At 45.4% G+C, this 25,112-nt stretch overlaps 1 protein-coding gene across 1 annotated transcript in view; it reads right to left on the bottom strand.

Moving 5' to 3' along the window:
- LOC121047629 (scoloptoxin SSD14-like) overlaps window positions 1–25,112 on the bottom strand; it is a 74,311-nt gene that overhangs the window by 19,175 nt on the left and 30,024 nt on the right. The window contains exon 2 of the mRNA XM_040503029.1: window positions 11,653–11,857. Coding sequence (XP_040358963.1) covers window positions 11,653–11,857 — 205 coding nt within the window. The remainder of the gene's footprint in view (window positions 1–11,652; window positions 11,858–25,112) is intronic.

The following is a 25,112-nucleotide window of genomic DNA, read 5'->3' as shown; positions in this document are numbered from 1 at the left end:
AAAAATGCTTTTTTCGTTATGGTCCTGGGCCAGGGGCCCTTTTAGGAAAATTATTAAAGTCTGGGATTATTAACATGTTAATTATTTTTGAGTAATTAACTTTTTTAGTATTGAGCTCATTTTTTGGTCTATATGTGTTCAAAAAAGCACCATCACATCGAACATACCAATATCTTGTTAAAAAGTCACGAAAAGGAACTTCAAAACGAATTAAACGATTAGCAAAGAGCACCTGGTGGATGTCGCTAACGCCTTGCTTGTAATGCCGGTCTAGGAACCTTGACAGCTAGTGACGGAGGTTGTCTCGCCTTCGGTCACGACGAGAGAAGAGGGGCAGGAGGAATTCTCCTCTTCCCGACTCGCAGAAGTCGCTATTGTCCCCCTCCAAGATTACAGAAGATTAACCCGTCACTCAAAATTCGTACAAAAGCAGCCGCTTCGGTGGCTGTAACGACTAGGCCGTTTTCTCGACGTCAGCCTCGCCGTAGCTTTGCTCGTCCTGAGACGATCTACGTCACGATTGCGTTGGATGTCACGTGGTCTTCGCTGGGTATTCTCCGAGCGCTTGCCAGAGTGGGCCGTTTATAACGAAAAATACAGCCACCCGGCTTAAGATACAAACGTGCGATTGTCATTTACGGATATTGTGGATCATATTCAACCTATTTTTGAACAGGACGGGAATATTTCAAATTTTGTTGAAGTATCCCTTTAAGGGCATGGTTTCAATTAGAAAATCGCTCAGCATCATGAAAAAACACTAAATCAACAAATTGCAGAATGATAGAAGACACGCGAAGCATTTTACTGCTTTCTGAAAGACCGCACAAATTCGCCGGGTTTTTAAGTTTCAGTTTGCTATCGGAGCGCATATCGGCCCCGGTGGTACCACGCCCCGTGGAGAGATAGTGCAACCAACCTCTGCTGCGCTGTCGATCGCGCGACGCAGCAGAGGCTGGTTGCACTATCTCTCCACGGGGCGCGGTGCCGCCGGGGCTAAGATGCGCTCCGAGAGTAAACCGAAACTTAAGAACCCGGCGAATTTGTGCGGTTTTTCAGAAAGCCGTAAAATGATGCGCGTGCCTTCTATCATTCTGCAATTTGTTGATTTACTGTTTTTTCGACGATGCTGAGCAATTTTTTAATTTAAACCATGCCCTTAAACACAATATTAAAAAAGTTAATTATGCAAAAATAACTAACAACTTAATTATCCCGTACTTCAATAATTTTTTTTAAATGGGCCCCTGGCCCGGGACCAAAACGACACAAGTTTTTTTTTTTTTTTTTTTTTGTTGCGATGAGTAGTTTTCGCAGGAGCGATTTGGCCTGAGTTCTCTGAAACACCCTGTGTAAATATATATATATATATATATACTGTAAAACCCTTTATTTTCGCGGCCCCTATTTTTCGCGAATCGGTCACAGATGACATAATCGCGACCACTAAATTTCGCGAATTCCAGACGCCTGCATTGAAAATCTTAAGGACCGAAATTTTCGCGCGCCCTTAAATTTCGCGAATTCTTCAATTCGCGAAATTAGCGAAAATTGAGGGCTCGCGAACGTTAAGGGTTTTACAGTATATATATTTGAACGACAGATATAAATTGCGAGTGTCACGCGATGATAAAAAAAAAAGCGATTAAGTTTGAGATACATGCTTTGAAGTAATCACCCATCGGGGGTTGCGCTCTGAGGGCGAAGAACTGCTGACTCTTTGGCTCACCGACCCGCATGTGTGACTCGCGACACCAGATTGCGCGGCTGTTCCCTGCAGATGTCGCAGCAGGTACGCGAGGCCACGCGCTCCGCTGGTTCATTTCGTTTCGTTGAGCACTGCATACTCATAGAATGTGCTTCAAGTAAAGTACACGTTTTCTAAACCTACTTGAAATGGTACTTTAAGTACAATGAATGGTACTTTTAGTACTTTCCTACACAGAATTTTGCATCTAACCTGTTGTTATTAATTTGCAGTCCAATATTGTTCTCATGCTGTAAAGGGATAAACGAGGGTGAAACAGAGTAGAAACTGCAAGTCTCTACTTTGTTTCAACATGTGTCCCGGCAAAGAGCGATAGCTAGTGCCCCAGAAAACTCGGTGTTGGAGCGAGCCACGTGACAACGCACACTTGGTGTATGCCAACTCCTCCCGTGGAGGGCTGTCACGGTCTTCGCGCCGTCGCTCACAGAGGCCGTTGCATTCGCCCTTGTAGAGTTCGCCATGAGGAAAGCTGGTGTGTGCTGAGTTTACTACTACGGTATACACCAGCCACATCGTATCAGTTGGACGTAGAGTACCCCAAGGTCCCTTTGTTTAGGGGGATGCCATTCTTTGTAATACCCAATGCCGAAAATAAACGCTCACAGCGAAAGAAAGAAACAAACAAACAAACAAAAAGCTCCGGTAACAACAGAGTTCGGCGGCATGGACCCCGACGTATTTGGCACGCCTTGCAAAATTCGATTTCTAAACGTATACCTGTTTGCAAGTACGGCCTTCAGACGTCGGATCGGCGATCCGGAGTGCGTCCGACGTGCCAGATAGTTTCGCACGGCAGACGGACTGTCGGAAGCGCTCAGCCAATGTTACCACAGCTAGCGGGAGCGTCATGATGACGTACTGGGTCTGGCGGGACGAACAAGAAAACGGGACGACTGACCTGGGTCGGACGCGTGAATCCCGCTGACCCATTCGAGAAAGATGGCCCCAGCAAAAAATGCATACGCTAGCAAAAACAACCTCCTTTTCCGCTCGTCTGAGCTGAACCGTCAATCTGGGGCGAGAGATCTGCCCTGTATAGGAACGCGGATCTCTGCTGGAGTGCTTGCCTGGGCGGAGCCGAACGGATCGTCCTGTCGCATGCAAGGTCGGAAGCGTGTGTCTCAAACTGTCGCGTGCGGCAATTCGGAGTGGCGTTCGGACTGTCGGATCGGACGAACCTGCCGTCCATGTGTCTCGCGCTTTAGCTAGGCGTCGTAATCGGATTATGACGTGCCCAAGCACAACTCCAAACGAGCAAGACGGCCACCACCCTGAGGCCGTACTTGCAAACATGTGTACATACCTGGAATTGGGCACGGGAATGTAGTCTCGCAAGAAATTTGATGTCTATGTTTCTAGAGCTGAAGTCGCAGCTAGTGAAATATTGAAAATAAAACAAAAATGGAGGCCGTTTTTTTTTGTCTTATACCAGCCTGTTTGTCGTCTGCACACTGGTTTATAAGCTCTCCCGGCTGGCTTGCTGAAGGCAAAGACGTTAAGAACCAATAGTGGAGGTGTGCGATAAAAAAGATAATCGCGATAATAAGTAATTTGAACGAAATATATGAACAATGACCAACTGGGAGCAAGCTCGTAAACCAGTGTGCAGTGTGCAGGGGACGAAGATCCGGAATGGGGCACATAAAATGCACGGCCACCGAAATGGTGGCCGTGCTTGAGTTTGAGCTCTAAGAAATATAGACGTACAACTTGTTGCGAAATTACGTTCGCGTGCCAAATTTCAAGTTTTTACGTTTGAAATTCGAATTTACATGGCGTGCCAAACGTGTTGATCCTTACGGCCGCACCCTGTACATGGATGCTGCTGTAGCGAAGTCAGCGCCAAGAGCGCATGCAGTGAAACGCTCCTTCACGCGCTTGAGGAAAAAATAAACACATGTTACGTCCTAAAGAGGGTGCTTTCCCACTGTTTGACCCTTGATGTGGAGAAGCACCCGCTAAGGCAACAATAATTCGCTGAATCAGAGTGCCGAACCCAAACTTTTATCGGTTCGGTTCGGGTTCGGGCACACGGCTTTTGGTTCCATTCCGGTGCAGTTCCGAGGAGCAAACATTGTAGTTCAAACCGGTTCGGACCGTTTTTAACCGCTAAAGTGAGAATATATTTTCCGCATTGCTTAGAGCCTGAGGCAATAGGAGGTCTTCCCGCCGTGAAACGACTATAGCTATATAGGTTTCTTTCTTATCCTTTGTACAATCCACTTTTATTTTCAGATACAAAACATGAAAAATTGCGCTTTTTAATTTTGATGCAACACTGAAAAACAGATATAGATTAACACAAAAAAGTCGTGTTTATAAGACTCAACATCCATTTGTTCACCTGAAATGACAGCTTGTCAGGAAGTGAGCAAGGTCGCCTAAAGTTCCCTTGAGTGGTAAAACTTTGCGTCGCAGTCTTAAAAGCTGAATCGTAATGGTTCTTTTGAACTAAGGTATTAAATACAATACTTAAAATCACGGAATGCGCACATCGTTGCCATATGTGTCGTGAAATATAGTTTACGAAATGCGTCTCACAATATATATCATGACGACGCAACTGAGCTAAAAACAATCACATGTTCAGAATATCTCGAACGTTTTATGAAAAACCCTTTCAATCTACCTTTGGTAGATACACTGAGCGGCATCCACAACGCTTGTTTTTCTAACCCACAAGGATGTGGCCAGGAGCCATACAGAAAATAATGATCAAAATTGTTCACTCTAATCTATACGAACCTTCGTACTCAGATCAAACTTCAAAGGTAGCCTAAAATAGCGCGTCTGTGTCCAATGTGTTTTACAAATTAGCATTACTCTTGTTAATTAATGTTTCGTTAAATAGAACTAAGCAGTGTTTGATGTTTTATACTAGACATGAGAGCTGCGATGTTAATTGGCACTTTGCCTAATCGGTATAGTTTTGCCACGAATTTATGTGTATGTTTTTTTTAACACACACACACAAAATTCTGTTCATCACATAAGAGAGGCAATGACACACAATAAATCAAGTACCGAGGAAAGTTATTTAAATAAGCTTCAAAATAGAAATTTGTTTAAGACTCCCTCAAATCACTGATACACGTGCATATCGAGGATAAAAACACCGGAAAATATTTGCAGAGCATCTTTCAGATAATTTAGGGGTGTATACATATACATATATATATAACCTTAAAGATATACATATGTATATCTTTAAGGTTGCCGGCGGCCCTTCATTAATATTGTTAAATCTTCAGTCAGTAATTAAATCTATTTTTATTGTCATCAATAATCTGCACCTATGAAATTTGAATAACCGCTTAAGACTGACAAGGGAGGACGATACTCGAAACTACGCTAGCTGCGGAAACGTGCTTTTTAGAGCGCAGCTCTTAGCGCCCGTTTCCAGGTTGATCGGCGTCGGCGTCGCCGTCGCCGTCGGCGTAACCGCGCGGTGCATTATGGGTCGTTTCCCACGAGGACGTTACACGGAGGGTCACCAGTGACGTCACTCGTGACGTCACCGCGCGTTGCATTATGGGTTAATTTCTCCGCTCAATCTCGCGGAAAAATTCCGCCACTATACTTAGCGGAAAATTTTCCGCGCTAAATATAGCGAAAGAAAAAATTCCCTGCTAACTTTTGCGGAAAAAGTCCCCGCTATATTTATCGGGAAAATTTTCCCGCTAAATTTAGCGGAAACAATTCTCAGCTAAGTTTAACAGAAAAAGTTTCCTGCTAAATTGATCGCGTGACTGACCCTTATTTGTCACGTATTGCTTGCGCTCTTTCGAAAGCTTCCTATGGACTCTAAAAGTAACTTCTTCATCTTCGTTTAAAGTGCAACAAAATGAAGATTAATAAATAACTTTTAGAGCCCAAAGAGCTCCTGAAAAAGCAGAAGCGGACGTGATAGATTGTGCGCCGGTCAGATGACGGCAGCGGCGCCCCAGAGCAGACGAACTTGCACGGCGTCGGCGTGGAGAGACGCGTTGAACCGGCAGCGCACCATTATATATATATATATATATTGCATGTGTCTTTTAAGGTCCGCCAGCATTTCGATGATGCTTATATATGGGCCAGTCCTGTCACTATATGAAAATGACTCCGTCGTGCATAGCGGTCCTAAACATTGAAAACGCAAAGAATAAAGGTAGGTGGGCTATTTAAGATGTGTCTTTGTTTTATTTCTTATGCCGGGTAACTTTTATCGGGCACCCGTTTCTTTTCTTTTTTTATTGTTTCTCCCTATTCTAAAATATTTCTGGCTTGCGAGTGATGTTCTAATACTGAAAAAGCATCTTCGCAGATAGGGCACGAGTTAAATCAATACTAATTTATTGCAAATCTAACTATAATTACTTGACGTTCATTTTATCATGATCGTCTGCACAGGAAGTTACTGATCCAGTGTTACTGCGTTGTTGTTGCCGTCCCTCTTGGTTGTCGAGATGTTCTTTATTCGTTTTGGCGCGTAAATCTACGTAAATCCCCCATGCAGAGAAGCGCCGACGCCGCGTTCGCGCTAACAATGTCCGACAGTGTATATAAACGCATGCATGTACGAAGCTGCTTTAGGCGCTGTGTTTATTGCCATAAATTTGAAAAATAAACGACCACTGTACCTGACAAATAGCTTCACTTACATGATTGAAACTGTCCCAAGCCGTTTATTACGTTCAAAATATTTGTAATATCTTTTCTTATAATTATAAGCACATAGAAAAGGTGCACCCACTTTTTCCCATAGAAATGCATTACCGGAAGTCAATTTTCGACTGGTTGCTGTCTGCTTCAATTTACAATAGTGCACTAGCGCCAGATGAACCCAGTGTTGAACAAAATACTCGATGAAAGTATTTGAGTTAAGTTACTAAATACCTGCCTCATTAAGTATTTGAAACACTACTCAAGTTACATTCACTGTAAAGTGTCTTGAGTAAAGTACAAATACCTAAAAATGTATTTCAAATATTTTTGAAGATACTTCCGCATTGCGTAATCTGTATCGACGTCAGTCGCAACGACAATTATACAGCTGCGCAAATCTGGTTTACCAGGATGTTTTTTTTAGCACGCAACAACATAGAACAAAAACAAAAGTATCGTAGGGCTGTTTTATGCAGTTCAACTATAAGGATCAGGATATTGTCACGAATGACGAATGATGAGGCGGTGAATAACTGAAGAAACTAAACGTTTAATGGGGCGAACTTCTTCCCAAAAACAAAAGAGAGAAAGGCTAGCGTAGCAGGCGTAGATGTCGGCGAAACAGCAGGATCGTGCCCTGGGGCAAGACTGACTCCGGACCGGTACGCGGAGCACCTTTTCTACTCGCGTGGGTTTCTGGAAGATTCGGCGTAGAGTCTTCGGCGTAGAACCTTCGGCGCGTAGAGCATTCGTAACTCGATCAGACGACAAGGTTCTCGAACTTGCGAGAATCTCAAGTTCAAAGAATAAATAAAAGAGGAGTCCGCTCCCTGGAATCGAACTCGGAGCCTCCGCGCGAAAGCCAAGCGCGGTAACCATTCGGCCACGCGCTTTTTTTTTCTTTATTGCCTGTTTTGACAATTCCACTAAGTACACGCATGAGAATGTTAAAAGAGAAACCGACAACCTCCTCTAGACCAGCGCGGTTACATTTAAAATCGTTTAAGGCACACCAGCTTTTTTTGGAAGCGGCAACCAGTCAGGGGGTTCAGGCCGTGCCGCAAGAACTGTTCGAATGTATGCCACGCTCTCAATAAATTATCCTCGCACTGACCGTACATCGACGTCCGCATGGTGCCCACAGCCATTCTCGTTTTCCAAATACTGTGAAGACCGAGTACCATAATCATGTCGTGCGGAACCCCACCTTCATTTTCGATGGGCAAGAACCGAATACCAAACGGAGTTACAGGAAGGTCCTTTTTTAGTGTGCGCTGGAGAATATCCCAATAAAAAACCACGTCCCAGCATTCGATGAAGAGACGCTCTATGCTATGGTCTCTGGTCTTTTACAGAGCAGTGAGTTGGTTGTCCATGGAACAAATATCTCCCTACTCTCGAGCCACGACTTCACAGGGAGTGTGCCGCTGTGTAGTCCAAAGAAAAATGATTTAACCGCTTGTTTTATCGGCATTCTTTTGACGCTTTTTAGTACATCCTGACCCGTTCCCTCCGAATAGAGAGGTCTGTAAAGGGGTACGGGCAATAAGACGTCAATTAAATCTATATGCAACCTCTTTCGCGTTACATTACCCAGGTATTCTAAACAAAAACGCACCTTCAACATCTCAAAAGATAGCAGAACTTCTCGCAGGTAACCACGGACACTACCACTCGCTTCGGTACTCGACGACACCACAAACTCTGGTAGAATATTTCTCAATCTCACTTTGGTAACGTACTGTGCGTAAAAACCCATCATTTTGACCATTCGGCCACGCGCTCGCTCGGCAAAGCGCGTGGCAATGGGGAACTGTCGTAGACCGTTCCCGCAGCCCGCTAAGCACCCGGATAGCGCTCCGTAATCCGCCCCAAGACCTTGAACTATGCAGACAATGCTGGCTGCGTGCATGCGCAGCTGCGGCATTTTTTTTACGGATACCGTAGCGGAGGAGAAAAACGGTAAATAGAAAACGTCACTGAGCATCATATTAGTTGACATTCGTAAATCAACACAAAACATACTTTTAAACTAAGAAAAAAAATATTATCACATCAATCCATAAATGCAAAATCATGCATGACAAAGCGGAATTCACCCAGACTTAATCTATCTATAAACACACCTTCAGATTGCAATACATTTCAAAGCTTTGGGATTAGGTTTGCTAACATTTCCTTTCCAGTGTTTAGCCGACACGTTTGTACGTGCCAGTAATCTGGATTACTAATTTGGTATGGTACGATATGTTGTTGCAAACCAGACAATCCTACCAGGGACGAAGTGTTGTAAAGAAATTCTGTTCTAAGTTTTGTGGATAGCCTATAGTTATAAAGATTGTGACTACTGAGTATATTATAAGTTTTAAACAGGTTTTCCGTGTGCGAACGATAAGGCACGTTTGCAATTACTCGCAACATTCTTTTTTGAAGCAGGCGCACTTTCTCAAGATTAGTTGCAGTGGAGGAGGGTCCCCAAACCAGCGAACAATAATTTCAGTGGGAATAAAATGATGATTTGTATAATAATATTTTAACAGATGTAGGAAGTATATACCCATGCCGACATATAATACCCATAATTCTTGACATTTTTTTATTTAAGTGTTCAATATGGTTATCCCAGGACAAATTCTGAGAAAACATACACTACTACAAGTGTTTTAAAATTATCAGTTAATTCGATATTTACCGAGTTTAAAGTAATGGTGTTTATTGGAGGGAGAATTTTATGCTTAGATAGAAATAGTACGGCTTTAGTTTTACTTCTATTTATTTTCAAAGTGTTCTTTTTTGTACATACCGATATCTGGCCTAACAATAGGTTCACTTTTGACACGAGCTCCTCAGGATCGTCCGCAGCATACAGAAGTGTCGTATCGTCAGCATATATATTATCAATTTAGTTGTTTGGTCAATATTCACAATGTCATTTACATATACGTTCAAGAGAAAAAGGCCTTAGACACTTCCTTATGGTACTTAGAGACTATGGATTTTATACTGGATGCGAAATTATAACACCACATATATTGTTTACGATTTTCGAGATATGACTGCAATAAAAGAAGGGCTTGCCCGCGTACTCCATAACATTCGAGTTTCTGTAATAAGTGCTTGTGGTTCAAATAATCAAAAGCTTTTGTAAAGTCAATATAAACTCCCAAAACTAGTCTTCTATCTTGAAGAAAATAAATCCCTTTTCTTCAAGAAACGCAAGCTCAGTGGAATGGTACTTTTGAAATCCAAACTGCGATTTTGTAATTAACTGATGCTTATCGAAATATTTTTGAGAGGTACTGCTACATGTTACAAACCATTTCTGGGACAAGAAAGAGGTCGCTTTAGCTATTTGAAAGGAGATCAGACCGTGGCTCCCTAAGCGGTTAACTTTAGCACTACACGGATGGGGACAACGAATACAATGACTCAGCACTCGGCTGACATAACCGAACGCGGCGTCAGCGTTCGGCTGGAGTTCGTGCTCTCCGGTGAGGGGGAGGAGGGTCTCTTTTGTTACCACTCCAGCCTGAATGATTAATGCAGCATGCACGGTGCCCAGCTCGGCACAAAAGCCCTCAAGCTCGTATCCTCTTACTACTGCTTTTGGGAGAGTTCCGACATTTAACGTCATTTCGTTTATTATTACTATTTTTACATTACACTGTGACCCGCGCTCTATTAAAGGAGATAACATGAACATTCTCACAAGGCCTGTGGGCATGCGAACAGGCCTTGTGTTGAGTAAACACCGATGTGTGGTGGAAAAAAAAAAAAAAAGGGTCAGAGCGCCTTGCCAATAATGACATCACTGAATATCACGCCCTGCGGCGCATCTTAGACACATTGTTTACTACAATCCGCATTCCCTCTATGGGGAGTTCACTATAAACGAACTTGGGATACGGATATGAGTGAATGGATAACAGAGAGAGCCCACATAACAGCTACGGCAGTGGTTGCACCTCCTTTAAGTAGGTTGGGTTCAGAAAGGCACTCAGCGTTGGGGGACGCTTTGTTGGCATTTTGATAGGTCATCCACCAATTGTAGTTCGTTTCCTGTCCTGTTCTCTGCTTATCAATGTTCGCTTACAGACAGTTTTCGCGAGAGCAATAAGTGAGGGACTGAGGACAAAAGGATAAGAAACGAAAGAAACCCCCGACGCTTTGCCGTAGCGGGGTCAAAAATACAAAAAGCCAAACTTTATTTGTTTGTTCTTGTTCACTTTATAATTATTTTTATTTGTTATTTTCTTAACATTCAAGTCTGCGTTGCTGTCGTAGGTAGTTTCCCGCTCTGCGTTGCACCTAAGCGTGGCTACCTTTACTTGGGTAAAACCACCCCTTTTGTTTGAGGATTTTTTTTTTTTTGAAAAAACTAGGAAACAAAAGGCGCCTCTGGGAAGGCGAGGGGAAAACCTTGCAATAAAATGCTTAGATGGGCCAGTTGGTACATCATCGGAAATAAGCCTTGATCGTACAAAGTTTTGGCTGAAATATGAGTCACTATCGGCAAAAAAAAGGTTTTCACGAGCTCAATCATAGTCACCTTAGCTAGTCAGAGCTAGGGTGCCTTCATGTGCGCTTTGCTTAGGGTGGAGACATCTGGCCATTTTGTTCCCACTTTTACATTTATTTTTTGTTCAGAAGCGCGTGAAAGAGCGTGTCCCTGCACGCGTCTGTGGCGCTGATTGTGCTATGGCGACATTTTGTTTTCGTCGATTTCTTTGTATTTTCCCCGTGGAATGGGGAAAATACTGCTGCTGTCGGCGTCGGGTACTACAAAGGGTGGCATCACTTTAAACAGAAGGTCATTGAGGCACCCTAGTCGGAGCTAACAACAGGGTTTGGTTGCTCGAAAGAATGTTCACGTTTGCTCGTGCCACGCCCACGCCACTTCACACCGAAAAACTCGGAAAATGGCGGAATGTCAAAAATGCATTTCTGATAATGAGTACAAGATACTCAGAATGTAATTAAGATAGAGTATTAAATACTCTCGATCAAAAGTATTTGCAAGATACCAAGATACTTGAAAAAGTATTTTAAATACAGTATCTTAAGTAGAGTATGTGGGATAGACACAAGTTTGGATGAACCTCTGGCGTACATTATAATAACTCTATGAGATGACATTACCCTAAGCAAAGCGCACACGAAAGGCACGCCACTCTGACGATGTGACACACAGACACGCAGATAGACAACTAAGGCCAGCCCACTTTCGTGTCATCCACCTGAGGGTGTGTCGTTGAAAGACCGCCTTGGCGTACTTGTCCAGCACGGCAGCGAGTTCGGCGTAGACCGGGAAGCCGAAGCGCGCCAGCCTGATGGCGTCCTTGAAGAGCGACGCCCAGGGCAGCTTGCCGAACCGCAAGTGGAGGGCTTCAAGCCCCGGGACCAGCGCTGGCACGGCCACAGAGCGGCCTCCTATCAACGGCACTGCGCAAGCGCGACAGTCAGTGGCATCTTATGGTGCGGCTTATGATGTTCGCACTTTGTGCTTCGTGATTAGGCGTTCTTAGCCACTTATGCCGCACACTGATTGGCAGCGAAGAGGCTGCTCGGGACTTGCCACGCTTGACTTTTCTCAAGCCAAAATGAGTTGCTGGGCTAGTTGGATAGACATCTTGACTTAAACAGCGCAAATAAGTCCTTCCTGTTGTCTCTTCCTTACGTAACTTATTTGCGCTGTTTAAGTCAATAAGTTTTCTCAAGCCGTCACTGATTACATATAATTCTGCGCAGCTTTGTTTTTCATTGTTTTAAAGGACTATCCAGATGATCGTAGCTAAACTTGATTGTCTTAACTTGTGCCAAATTTTTTTTTAATCCTGATAACGCTCGTTTTGACGAAAATCCGGCGGTATCTTCCGTTTTTCAGCGCCGGGGAGAAAAAAAGGAGGAGGAGCCGGCTACGCGTGCGACGCTCCCATTGCCCATACAAACATGTCCTATGGTCGGCTATAAAACATTCTTTGTATGATCGGCTTTAGCTATTTGGCCCAATTAGCTAAAGAATTCTCTATGGCTGTCTTTAGCATTTTTTATGGTCGCTTTTATGGGCCTCTTTAGCTTTGTCTATTGCACTATCGCTGTCCAGCCATAGCGCTCTTTAGCTTGTAAAATCGTTGGCTAAAGACTTATCTATGGCTTACCCTATGGCTCTCTTTAGCCAGCAGACTCTAAAAAAAATATTTTAAGTTCCCCCGACTTGTGAACGCTACATGGTAGATATACATACGTCTCTGAACACACATAATACACAGAACACAACCCAACACGGCAGCAACAACGCAGCGACACCGGACCCCTCTCTAGTGCAAACATATGGTGTGTTCGCTCTAGCTGCATATATGGCAGTCTAATTTTTGAATCCGACTTTGCCGGTGACCCATCATTTGTCGCAAAAACACGGAGAGGCGGAGCAGATATTACTCGTACTTAATACATTATTTGAATTGTCTCTCGGAATCGCCCCCCTCTCTTATTTCAACACCCTAAAAAAAGCAAATGTAGATCATTAGGCTAATTAACTAAAATTTATTAATTATCTTTTTAATAAGTTTGATGAATCACGTTGACGATTCAGTGATGACATGCTGTACACTAGCTGGTGCTGAAGATTGCAATCAAGCTATTGCTTGATTTCAGTGTTCGGCGCCAGTGTAATTTATTTTAACTTTTGGGGGTAATATTTAATTTTCATTGTTGCACAAGTATTTTAATGGATTTTTCAAACAAACAATATTACTGGTTTTCACAACTCGTTGCAACAGCAGAGAACATATCTTGGGTCATGGCCCAAAGCGCTGACGTCTGCGCGTGTCAACTTCTCCCTCTCCCCGGCGCTGACAAACTGATTGACACCACCGTGTTTTCGTCAAAACGAGCCCTTTCATTTTCGTCAAAGACACGCGCTCAGCCGGTGCGGAGCCAGAGAGAAGGAGGCTAAAGCGATGGGTGAATTTGAATTTTATGAACAAGTACCGCCGAGCTGGTGCATGCTGCTGGGACGCAGCACTTGAGCCAAAAATAGCGGAGCGTCGCCGCGAATCTAGTTTGTCCAGGCGGCGCGGCGCAGACATACACAGAGACCAATAGGAGCGTGCTTGCAATGGCGGCGCGTCATTGGCAGCCACAGCAGACCAATAGGAGCGTGCGCGTCGGGATGTGAGACGCGCCATAGGCTAAAAATGGCGACGCGTCGCCCGGCATCCAGTGCGAACGCCCGCGGCCCGATCACACGATTGCAGTACGTGGACAGGCCAGGATATCCAGCGCTTTAGAGGAGGCGCCGAGCAGCACCTCCTAGAAAACAAAGTCGTAGGGCTGAATAGGATGGCGTCATCAGAGAAGGCCAAAGCTGGACACAGATTGGAAACGAGTGCTGCGTCAGCGCTCGGCTTCGAATCAAGTTTGAGCCGAACGTTGACGCAATCGTCGTGTCCAATCTGTGCCCAGCGCTGGCCTTCCCTGATGACGCCATCTCATTGAGCACTACGGCTTTCTTATCGAGGAGGTGTTGCGCCGCTGCGCGGTGGAATGCGGGCGTGCTCAGTTGCCGCTCTGGCGTCGCCGGTTGTTCTTCGCTCTGGGTTTCCGCAGTAGCAGCGCGTTGGCTGTGATGTGTGCATGTGTAGTTAAAACGATGGATGCGTATCCCTCCACGAGTGATACGGATGCGGTTCCTTCCACGAGGTTAATGGATGTGTTTCTTTCCACGAGTCATATGGATGACCGCATTTAAGGGGTTCGACGCACTCTGACAGGCAGAGTACAAAAAAGGGGCGAAAAATAATTACAGGAAGATCCATTGGTGGAATCTCAGGGAAACCGTTAGCACGACCCTTAGGAAATGCTACACACGTCCCATTTTGGGAAACGCTAACACTGACCCCGTAACGAGACAAAAAAGCAGAAGAGAAAGCCAGAAGAGAAAAGTGGAGGGGTCAGCGTTAGCGTTTCTTAAAGGGGGACGCGTGTGGCGTTTCCAAGGATCACGCTAACGCATTCCCTCAGAACCTACCAATGAATCTTCCTGTATTTTTTTTAACGCGAATGTAATGCACCGCATGATATGTGAAAGCAACCATCTCTTCGCGAGTGAAGGGATTCAGTGGTTTTAAAACTGCGAAAATGAAAAGAATAGGTTAACACTTTCCAGTACCCATCTTGATCGTTTTGAGTTTTCCCAGCGCTCTGACACCTGTCCGTCATTTTACCAGTTTTAATTACCGGAAGGAATGATAATAACAGAGATACCGGGTCTCTTAAACACTTTTTTTTCCCCCGATATACTTACATCTGGAGCTGTTTGTATTAATCTCGGATTTGTTGATGTCGCTTGGGGCCGCCTCTCGTGCGTCCAGAACGGAAATGTTTTTCGACTGTCTGGTGCGTACATGCGAAACATAAAGGAGTACAAAGTCAGACCGAATTGCAGGGACGCTGACAAAGCGCAGGTACAGGTGAAGTAGCATATGAAAGACCTCGTGTGGCGATACGCGCGAAACGTATCATTTAGTGCAATAAGAAATCACCGTAATGTCCTCTCGTATATTCGCGACTCTAGCCCCGAGAACATGGCGTGGCGCTAGCTGACGGGCCTATCATCGTGACGTAGGATGGGGGATCACGTGACCGTTTCCTGCACTCTGCGCCAAGGGAGGAGTACAGTCGAGACCTATTATTACGAAGTCAACGGGAATCGGAAATCACTTCGCTATATCCGATATTTCGTTATAACCGACTTCCGTTATAACGAAGTGCAAAAGGGCATGGGATATTGTGATCGCCTCGCTGTCGCCGCTATTTCGTTATAACCGATTTCGTTATAACCGGTCTCGACAGTATCTCGGTCTTTTCCTTTTCTAATACTACGGCCGGTGTTTAAAGCTTCTTTGAACCCAATTTTTCGTTTCACTACTCGATTCCGTCACGTTCCTAAATCGGCTACCGTTCGGATGCCTCCGGGGAGCCGGTTAGCCGGTTGCAGGCGAGCAGGGAACCGGTCGCTGCAACCAACTTGTCGTTTTCGACGGCTGTCTCGCGCACCGCAATGAATACTGATAAAGTGTGACCTACCGTTGAAGTTGAGAAAACTTTTTTTTTTTAACTTCTATTCGACCGGGCACCCCGTTGCAACTGCGTATCCTTTTTCAGTTGTGCTGCCTGTAAGCAACATCAATGCGCTCGTGGACAAGGCCCAGGAAACATCCCGGCTGTTGCTCGAGGGCGAAAGAGTTTTTAAAGAGGGACACATGTTCTCCTGCAGCATCAAGAAGCTGGATAAGGATTGCTGCACGTTCATTGGATTCGTTCTCCAAACGTCGGCACTCACTTAGGACCTGCACGAGCTGGAAATAACACTGAATGGAAGTATGATGTGATTCACGGATGCGTGGCATCACTCTCTGCGGAAACTTTTGGGGCAAGGCATGTGTTTTGCCCCACCTGAAACAGCCACCAATGGGCGGGTTAAACACTGGCCGGCGGCGCCCAAAGGGTACCAAGTGCACCGCCCCCTGTTCCTGGAAAGGGGGGGGGGGGGGTCCGGTTTGCCCCCCCCCCCCCCCCCTCCTTAAAAACAAGTTGGTACGCCACTGAAGGCCACTCCGTGCGCAGCTGCCTCTCCTTGGGGTAGATGTGGAAGCTGATGTTTATGTCGGTCGCGTAACTGCGGCATTGCTGCACCAAACAGTATACTTTACAGTTTCTCCCTGAGCTCGACAGCTGCCGAAGCCGATTTACGCGTGTGCTGATCAGGCTGCAAACATAGAAAAAAAAAAAAGAGGCGAAAGTACTGAGCGAACAGTTTCCGAAGACCCCGACCAAAGCAAGGCGGAATAGCTGGCCTTATCACGTCATTCCCCATCCTACGTCACGGTCGAGCGATCGCAGCGCTCCAATCGGTTCCACTCGGGGCCTCCGAGAATTATGGCGGTCTAAAACAGGTCGTCGCGTGCCATGTCCCAGCTCAGCGTTTGGCTTCAGTATTGTTTGCCCCGATTTTTAGTCACTACGTTCAAAACCCGTGGCGGTGCGCTGCGTAAGCGAGCTTCCAGAGGCTTAAGCCTGGTTCAGACAGTCGCGTTTGACTGCGTTTGACTGCGTTGAGGCTGCGAGAAACCCGGACATCCCTGCTGCTTATATCGCGTGCCAAGATGATTCCTTGAATAGGATTCCGCGCTTCATACGAAGCACAGATGTGCCGGTGACTCGCTTTCGGTTCTCGACGCAACGCAGTCAAACGCACTCAGACGCAAGTGTCTGAACCGGCCTTTAGCCTTCCGTGGAGAAACGATGGAAGGACTGCCCATTTTCATTCCACCGCGCTGAAGAACGTTGAGAAATGCACAATGTCTGGTTCACACTAGGTTGCGTTCAGAGCGACATTGTCAACACGCTGATATGAAAGTAACGACAGAGACACCGGGACAACTGTTCGTCCTGCACAACATGAAGAAGCAATGCGGGAATCACCCAATTTGTTAGGCCATTGTGTATCCCGGTTTTCCTCGTCGCTCTGTCGTTGCTGCCGTTCTGGTTGTTGTGGACACGAGCAACGCAAACTCACTCGCTTTACTTCGGTGGCCAAGGCGCCAACCACCGACAACATGCAATCACGGAAACCACAGGAGGCGAGCAGTAATCGCGAAAGGACCTCTTCGGGCAAGTTCAGTGTTTTTCCGCTAGGTGCCGTCCGTTTGGCCGTACTCGCGAATATTGTGAGTTTGGAGATGACAAGTAGCCTGGCAGTGACGCGAACGACCATCTCGCGCCAGGCTCCTAGTGCTGGCCTCCATAAATCCTTTGTAGGTTGCATTATCTTGTCTTCTCCTTTCTACTGTCGACGGCATAATCCTAAAAGTATGGTGGAGGTGCAGAGCCATTCTCATTGTTTGCATTGAACATCGCCACCGTTTTCCTTCAACCATTTCGTCTCGTTGTGGCAGTCATCCAGCAGACTGAACACCAGCCCATGGCTCCGTCACCCAGTCCCCGCTCACTTACTATGACGAGATGATACAAAATAATCTGATTACGATCCTCCGCCCCCGTCCCGAGCCTCGAGGTTCTGACGCTTAATGACGTGAGTCCACCAGCCTGAACCGTGCCGTCGTCTCTGTGACGCTGCAGAAGGGGCCGAAATTTAACGTTTCCCTCTTCATCCCCATCCCCGGTGACGGCAGCTGTCCGCTGTTCTCTATATGTCTTCCTAGCTGAGTTTCAATTTTTTATATTCACCGGCCGGGTCGGCCATTTTCGTCCGTAAGAATATTGTGAGGGAGTTGAAGACGACACCTGGGCAGTGGCGCGTACGACCACCTCACGCCAGGCCCCCCGTGTTGGTCAGTCCTGTATAAATTCTTCATGTGTTGCATAATTGTGCCCCGCTTTCTCCTGCCTGCTGTCGAAAACATAATCTTAGCAAAATTATTTTATCTACTCGTATAAGGAACCATTAATAACATACAGCAACACCCACCCTGATTCGTTCTGCGATGTGTTTTGCACCCGCTATTGTCATGATATAGCAAGCTCTTGCGTCAAGCCTAGTGCCTACATGGCAGTATTTTCCTCAAAGACTTTGCTATGTCCCCGTGATAAACTTGAGAATATAAGCTTGGTCTGTAATTGCAGAAACAGCCCTTCTCACGATGCTGTTCATTCCTACCATGGAATTGTCTTTTCAATTTATGATAGTGTATGCGCCAAAAAGTTGACGTAAGCAAATATATGCAAAGCTTTAGAGATAGTACTGAACGGTTCTGCATATTTTTTTAATAATTTCTGGCAGCTGCGAGAAGCTTCGCAGTGACCGTTTTAGCTTCGTTGAGTGTGCTTCCTTGGTAGAAAGACTGTTACGTCGAGGTGGTACCTGTGGCGGCCGTGGCGCGGCCGGGTGCTGCTTTTGCACGCGAATTTTTACTGGGGTAGATTATAATGAAATCAAAACATTATATCTGAAAGTTAGAGTTGTCATGCTTATAAATGCGGCCGTAAGTTCGATTAAGCCAAATGGTAAAAAAAAAGATAACTTTTTTATTTCGTCATTTTTCCCTGCGACATATCATGGAAGAGTAGCGTGATGAAAACTCATTGGTAAACAAAGGGTTAGGGCGCAAACGAGCTTGTGTTAGTTGAACATAGTAAGAAAAACCCCAACATAGTAAGAAAAACCCCGAGGGCGAACAAACACGGAGGTCTCAATCACGAACATCGTATTTTTTTACGACTTCTAAATTTTGTAGAATTTACTCGATTCCAGTCATTTCTGACGCTGTCGCTATAGCTCATTTCATTTTATGTTTTTGAGAAGGCGATGCTACTAGCGCGAGCATGTTGTCCTGAACGATGCTTGCACTTCATGACCGCGCGTGTTTGGCAGTGAAGCTACAAGAGCGAGCTTGAGACTTCCATCGTCCGGCTGAAAGTCTAAAGGCCGGTTCAGACACTTGCGTTTGAGTGCGTTTGACTGCGTTGCGTCGAGTGCGGAAAGCTAGTCACCGGCACATCTGTGCTTCGTATGAAGCGTGGAATCCAATTCAAGGAATCATCTTGGCACGCAATATAAGCAGCAGGGATGTCCTGGTTTCTCGCTGCCGCAACGCAGTCAAACGCAGTCAAACGCAACTGTCTGAACCAGGCTTAAGGCTCGCTCTTGTAGCTTCTGCTACGCTGCCACCCGTAAAGTAACACTTTGTGTCACTGTGATTAAATTAGTCAAGTAAGCTTAGAAAATGAAGGCAACGAAAGGAGTGTTCGCATCTTTTCACCTTTGTGCTGCATGTGTGGCGGTCTTCACCTCCTCCTTCTCTCATTTGTTCGTTCTGGTTGGTGAAGTGATGAGATGTGACAGATGGGCATCGTCGCTTTCGCCCGGCATTTCCGTATCTCTAAGCCTGTATAATGCCATCAGCGCCTTCTAAGACGAGTGTTTTAGAGCGCAGCTTTTAGGCGCCCGTTTCCACGTTGAGCGGCGTCGGCGTGGCTGCGCGCGTTGCATTATGGGACGTCACAGTTTCCCCACTAATTTTAGCGGGGAAACTGAGTTGGTGTTAAGGTCATGTGACGACAGTTTTACAGCTAAATTTAGCAAGGAAACTGAATGCTCAGTGTTGCATTATAGGACGTCACAGACCTACTCACCAATTAATTTTCCCCGCTAAATTTAGTGGGGAAATGAATTGGTGTTGAGGTCACGTGGCATCAATTTTCCAGCTAAATTTAGCGGGGAGGGGGGCTGTGGGAGGAGGGGAGGGTATAGAGGGGGAGGGTACGGAGGAGGAAGAAAACACGGAAGAGGAGGAGGCTGCAGAACCAGTGTGTGAGGAGAGTGATCTACATTTGTACATATATGTATCTATATATATATCTTTTTTTTTCTGAAATTGTTTAGCATGGTATATCGCAAAATCAAAATACCTCAAGAGCTGCGGTCTAATTTCGCATTACAGAAATTCGTAAAAGTTTAATTTTTTTATTGTTTTTCGCTTTACCTGTTAGGCCGCACCAGATTTCGCGGAACGTTTCAACATTCGATATGTTCTAACTTCTTCGCTTCACATGCTTACCGCTCGATGGCGCAAGCCGGCGCCCGATTTAAAGGGTGTTGGCTTCTGTGACGTGTGCAGCTGACGCCGCACACATCGTTTTATTAATCTATGGGAATTCCATTATTTGTTTGTGTGTGTACCTTTCAGTTTAAGACAGGAAAGATTTTCAGGATACGCCCGCAGCGCCTTGCATAGCCACCTTGAACATCGCTCGCACTGCTGGAAAACCCTTAATGTTCGCGAGCCCCTTATTTTCGCGAATTTCGCGACTTGGAAAATTCTTGAAACTTTAAGGGGCGCGAATATATATATATATGTATATTTTTTTTCTTTGACATTGGGAGGCGATTTGCAGCTTTTAGAATTCGGGAAACTTAATGACCGGGAATACTGCCCAATTCGCGAACAATTGAGGCCGCGAAATCGAAGGGGTTTAACAGTACCTGATGTAGACGGTAGCGAAAAAGCCTCCTGCGAGTCCTATCCTGTGGGGTGCCACGACAGCCATGCACAGGACGAAGGCCACCGCGCAGTCGGCCACCGAACCATTGCGAGCGTATATCTTCCTGTGGGAAGTCACCGGTAGCGCACCTTGTTTGCGTTATTTTTCAATAATGAATTAACACGTTAACTGTTTTGACGTTATGGCTATGCATTAGCGCCACTATTCACAAACATGAGCGCCGACTGTCCTTCCAGCCTTTTTTGGAAAACCATATATCTTGTTTTTTTCCGGCAAGGGTCTGAGACCCGCGCTATTAAGATATCGCTCGATGGTTCTAAGTCAAATTTGTAAGATTCTTTCTTGATCCTCGTGGCTTCCGTTGCTCATCCAGATAGTTATATCATCTGTGTATAGGGTGAACTGCAGGTCACGTTTTCAGGCTAATCAGCCATCGTCAGATTTAAAAGTGTTGGTGAAAAAACCGATCCTTGCGGGACTCCAACCCTGTTGTATCTTGTTGTGCTAGTGTACTTGCCAATCTTGATTTTGTACCTCCTGTATTTAAGAAACCTATTAACTTGGTTGTGTGGTTTTCCTTTCATGCCTTGCTAACTAAGTGTTTCTACAATTGTCTTCTGTGGTAGCGAATCGAAAGCTTTTTTATATCGACGGCTACTATAATATCTTCCTTTAGCTGTGTCCTGGGTCGTGTTTCATTATATTGTTGTATGTAGAACAGGTGGTTGTGAGTGCCAAGTTGTTTCCGGAATCCCGTTTGGCCGGGTGGTACCTGCCTTTCTGGTCCGTGATCCATTCTTACAACTAATTTGCATAAAATGGATGTTAAGGAGATCGGTCTTGTGTTGTGGGCGTTGTCCGGTTGTTTGCCTGGTTTTGGTATAGGCGTCACCCAGGCATTCCTTCCATGTTTCAGGCATTCTGCCCTCTTTCCATATTATATTTATTTGCTCAAGTAGTGCCATCTTGATGTTTTCGGGTATGTTGCGGAGCATGCTGCCAGTAATCTGATCACGACCAAGAGCACTCTTGACACTGCCTCCTGCAATTGCAGCCTCAAGTTCCCATGGCGTGAAGTCTAGTTTATATAGTGCTGTTCCGTTGACTTTCTCTGGCAAACATATGCAGTGCCTTGTTTTTTGTGTCGGTTGTGGAAAGAAAATAGGGCCTGTTATTTCCGAAATCTCTTCGATGGTCACGTTTATTTGTAGCGCCATGTTTGGGACAGAATTATGATCTTTGGCTTTGCCATACATGGAGTTGCATATTTTCCACATCTTGTCTAGTGAAGTATGCTCATTGAATTCCTCACATAGCTCTAGCCAGTTGCTTTGGCTGAGGCTGTCTGCGCATTTCTGCGCTTTGTGTGCAAGCGCATTGGCTTCTTTGAGCTTGGAGGATTCTCTCGTTTTTTTCTGTATTCGTCTAGCTTGGTGGCTCTCTATTTCCAAAGTGATAGAAGTCTGGTTCTAGGAGTTGGTGAATTTACATCCCCTTGCATCCTTCGGTGGCCACTCTCATTGCTTGAGTATTGACTTCGGTATGGTCTTGAATGTTGTTGAGGGCCTGTTTGCTGCCAATGTTGCTTCTGGAACGGTTCCAGATGATCGTCTTGGTTTTTTTTTGTTTTCGTCTTGCAGTGATTTTTGATGCTGATGTTTTATGGGTTAGTGGTCACTGCCGCACGTGTTCTGCTCATGTTCCCATTCCGCATTTATCTCTGGTGTGGCGAATGTGGGGTCAGGGTTGGTGCTGTCGTCACTCCCGTTGATAGCACTGATCTCTACTATATAGGGGCTGGATGGCGCGATGAGCGCGCGGGACTGAAGTCACCGGAAGTAAGCGGCTTGTCCCTGAAGTAAGCGCTTGGCAGGCTTTGTAACCCTTTCGAGTGCTGGTTCGAAAAGCGCCGAGGGCGCTGGATTTCCGCTTTTCACCTCAAAAGAGCGTGCTTATTGCGTAGTAAGAGCGCATGCAGACCCGAGGAGTATCATGGGAAGCCACTCAATGTAAACATTTTGAGATTCTAGTTGATCGAGTGTGCATATCTCCCAAGCTGAAATGCCTCATTATCGAGATTTAATTCGGAGCATGATTGTTAAAACCCACTCAAAGACACCGGAAAGTACGGACCAAAACATCGACTGAATGCACTAGGAAGCCCTGCAGACGCCCGACGTCCGGGACAAGCATCAAACTTCCGGTGGCTTCACTTGCGCTCTGCTCGAAGAGTGGCTATCCGCCATCCAGCCCCCTATAATAGAGATCAGTGGTTGATAGCCATTCTCATTCTCCCAGTTGTGTCCTTTGGTAAGATGAGGTTCGACCGTTGGTATTCTTCTATGATCTGCTTTCCTCTTTCGGAATCGCTGTCATAGCCCTATTCTTGATGTCGTGCATTAAATACCTCTCCGATTATGATGTGATGATCATGGTATTTTCTTACGATTGGCGACATCCACGAGTAGTCGTTGTACCTTTCTTTTGCTCGTCGGTAGTAAAACGAAATTAGTAGGAATTTCTTTTCCAGCAGTACTGTCTGAACGGCAACCACCTTTTGCGTTGGGGTGCACCATCTTTGCGTATTGAGCTGCTGGTGTGGGTGGTGCTTCTTTAGGAAAACCGCTGCTTGGGCTTGTGTCATCGTTCTCTTATTCTTCGTGTATTGAATTGAGAGAGAAGAAGCTTTTGTACCGTCTTATCTGGCATTTCGATCCTCTTGTTTCTTGAAATAGAAGTTCGTCTTTAAGTTTTTTACGCATTTTAAAACGTAATTCGTTCTTTTTGTGGTGGAAGCCCCAACTATTACATTCTAGAAACGTGAGTGTTTGCTGTTGTTCAGGCGGGTTATTGCGGCGTCTGATTGCCATAACTTGGTTGTTGTGGGGTGACTCTCATACGTTCTGCTTGTAGTAATTGAAAATGCGCCTGGAGTTGAGGGCGTGGAACGCGATATGTGCTTCAAACTGCACTTGCTGCGATTTGAACCGCGTTTGCAGATTTACTATTTGTTCCTGTATACTTAAACCATTGTCGCAGCTATGTCTGCGAGGCTGACGGTAGTTTCTTGATTGGAGACAGAATTTTAGTTCTTCCCTTTATTGTTGCTCTTGCTGATTGTTTTGATGGGATCGTCTTTTCTGATGTTGTTGTGCGATTTGTCTTTGCGCGACCTTTTGTTACATCGCCGTTCGGGCCTGTTCTTGTATTTAAATGTGTTGCTTAGCTTTTTTTTTTTTTTTGGTTATTTTGCGTCTTGTATTGATTAGGTATTCTTCAATTTCGAGTACTTCTTCCTCCATTTCTTTACCTTTTTTCTTCAGGTCCTGCACAGCGTTCTGTTACACCTGCCTGAAGGAGGCTGTGGAGGCTCTCTCGCTCCGCAGCGCCTGGAAATACGTCAGCTTGCGCTTAGTTTGCTACTCCTGACGTCTGTGCTGGGCAGCTGGTTCCTGAGCTGGTAGCAGGCGTAGAAACATTTCCCCGTTGGTGGTGTCATCAAGAGCTGAGAACCAGTTTTGGATGATTATGTCTTGCTCTTGACGTTCTGTGGATCGTTTCAGCAGGGACTTTCCTCTTTTTTTTTTTGTAGTTTGGAGTCTGCGATTCTTTTAGCCGCGCAGGCTTTGTCAAGCGCCGTGTGCCCTTCTGTGCGGCAGTTGGTGAAGTAAGTGTTTTGACACTGGTGCCCTTCTAGGGATACCTCACCGCAGTCTCTTTCCTGGCGTGTGCATTCCATTGCCTTGTCACCTAGGGTCTAGGCAAACAACTGCTTTGGCTCTGTACGGGGATATTGGGCGCGTGTGATTGATCCTCCCTCGATTTGATGCGTCACACATTTGTATGTGCATGGAGTTCTTTTTTTTTTAAATTTCGCTCGGGGTTCTATATTTTTCGTAATTTTTTAAAAATATTTAGTGAAAGTTTTTGGTGCTTGACAAGAAAAGAAAAACGATGTTTACCAAAGCTCAAATTGAAGAAAGATGGACGTGTGGACCCAAATACTTCAATATCGTTCTAATACCATAAAGACAAAAAAAAAATCTATACAAGGGCTATCTATCTATACAAAAGCAGCGGCCTGCGGACGGTTCAGTTCAGGCTGCAGTGTTCGGAGTCAGACACATAATAAAGTGATAAAGTTAAAAAAAATTTCGTGCCGTGGGTTTTTTCAGTTTTAATTTCGATATTTTCGTTTTTTCCGATTATGGTCAAACCGCCAGGAGGTTAATTTACTGCGTTTTTATTGGTATTTATTTTTCGAAAGCACGGAAACCTGCTTATTTGTCAAGGTCATGCACTTCGCGTCATTGTTAACGCGAACACGACATTGACATTTTTTTGGCATTGTAATTAAAAAAGTATCACATTTAGCTTTTAGGTTAGTTATCCAAATGACTATTTTACACCACATTAGTAATCTTGATGACTGTCTTTTAATTACAAAGAACCCAAACCTGGATATGGGATCGCAGAGCCCGGGCGTGTCGGCGACCGTGGTATGGTTCTTGAAGGGTACAAGGCGCAGGTCGTCGGGCATCCTGAACACGAGCACGTTCGGTTTGGCGACGCCCTTCCTCAGGAACATCACGGACAAGATGAGGCCCAGCTTTAGCAGACCCGCCGCGGCCAGGAACGACATCAGGGTGTAGTTGCGTCGCTTCCTGCAGAT

Source organism: Ixodes scapularis, unplaced genomic scaffold (assembly GCF_016920785.2).
Source record: "Ixodes scapularis isolate PalLabHiFi unplaced genomic scaffold, ASM1692078v2 PGA_scaffold1__304_contigs__length_218370807, whole genome shotgun sequence".
NCBI classification, from domain to species: Eukaryota; Metazoa; Arthropoda; class Arachnida; order Ixodida; family Ixodidae; genus Ixodes; species Ixodes scapularis.
This window is presented reverse-complemented; position numbering and strand designations above follow the sequence as displayed.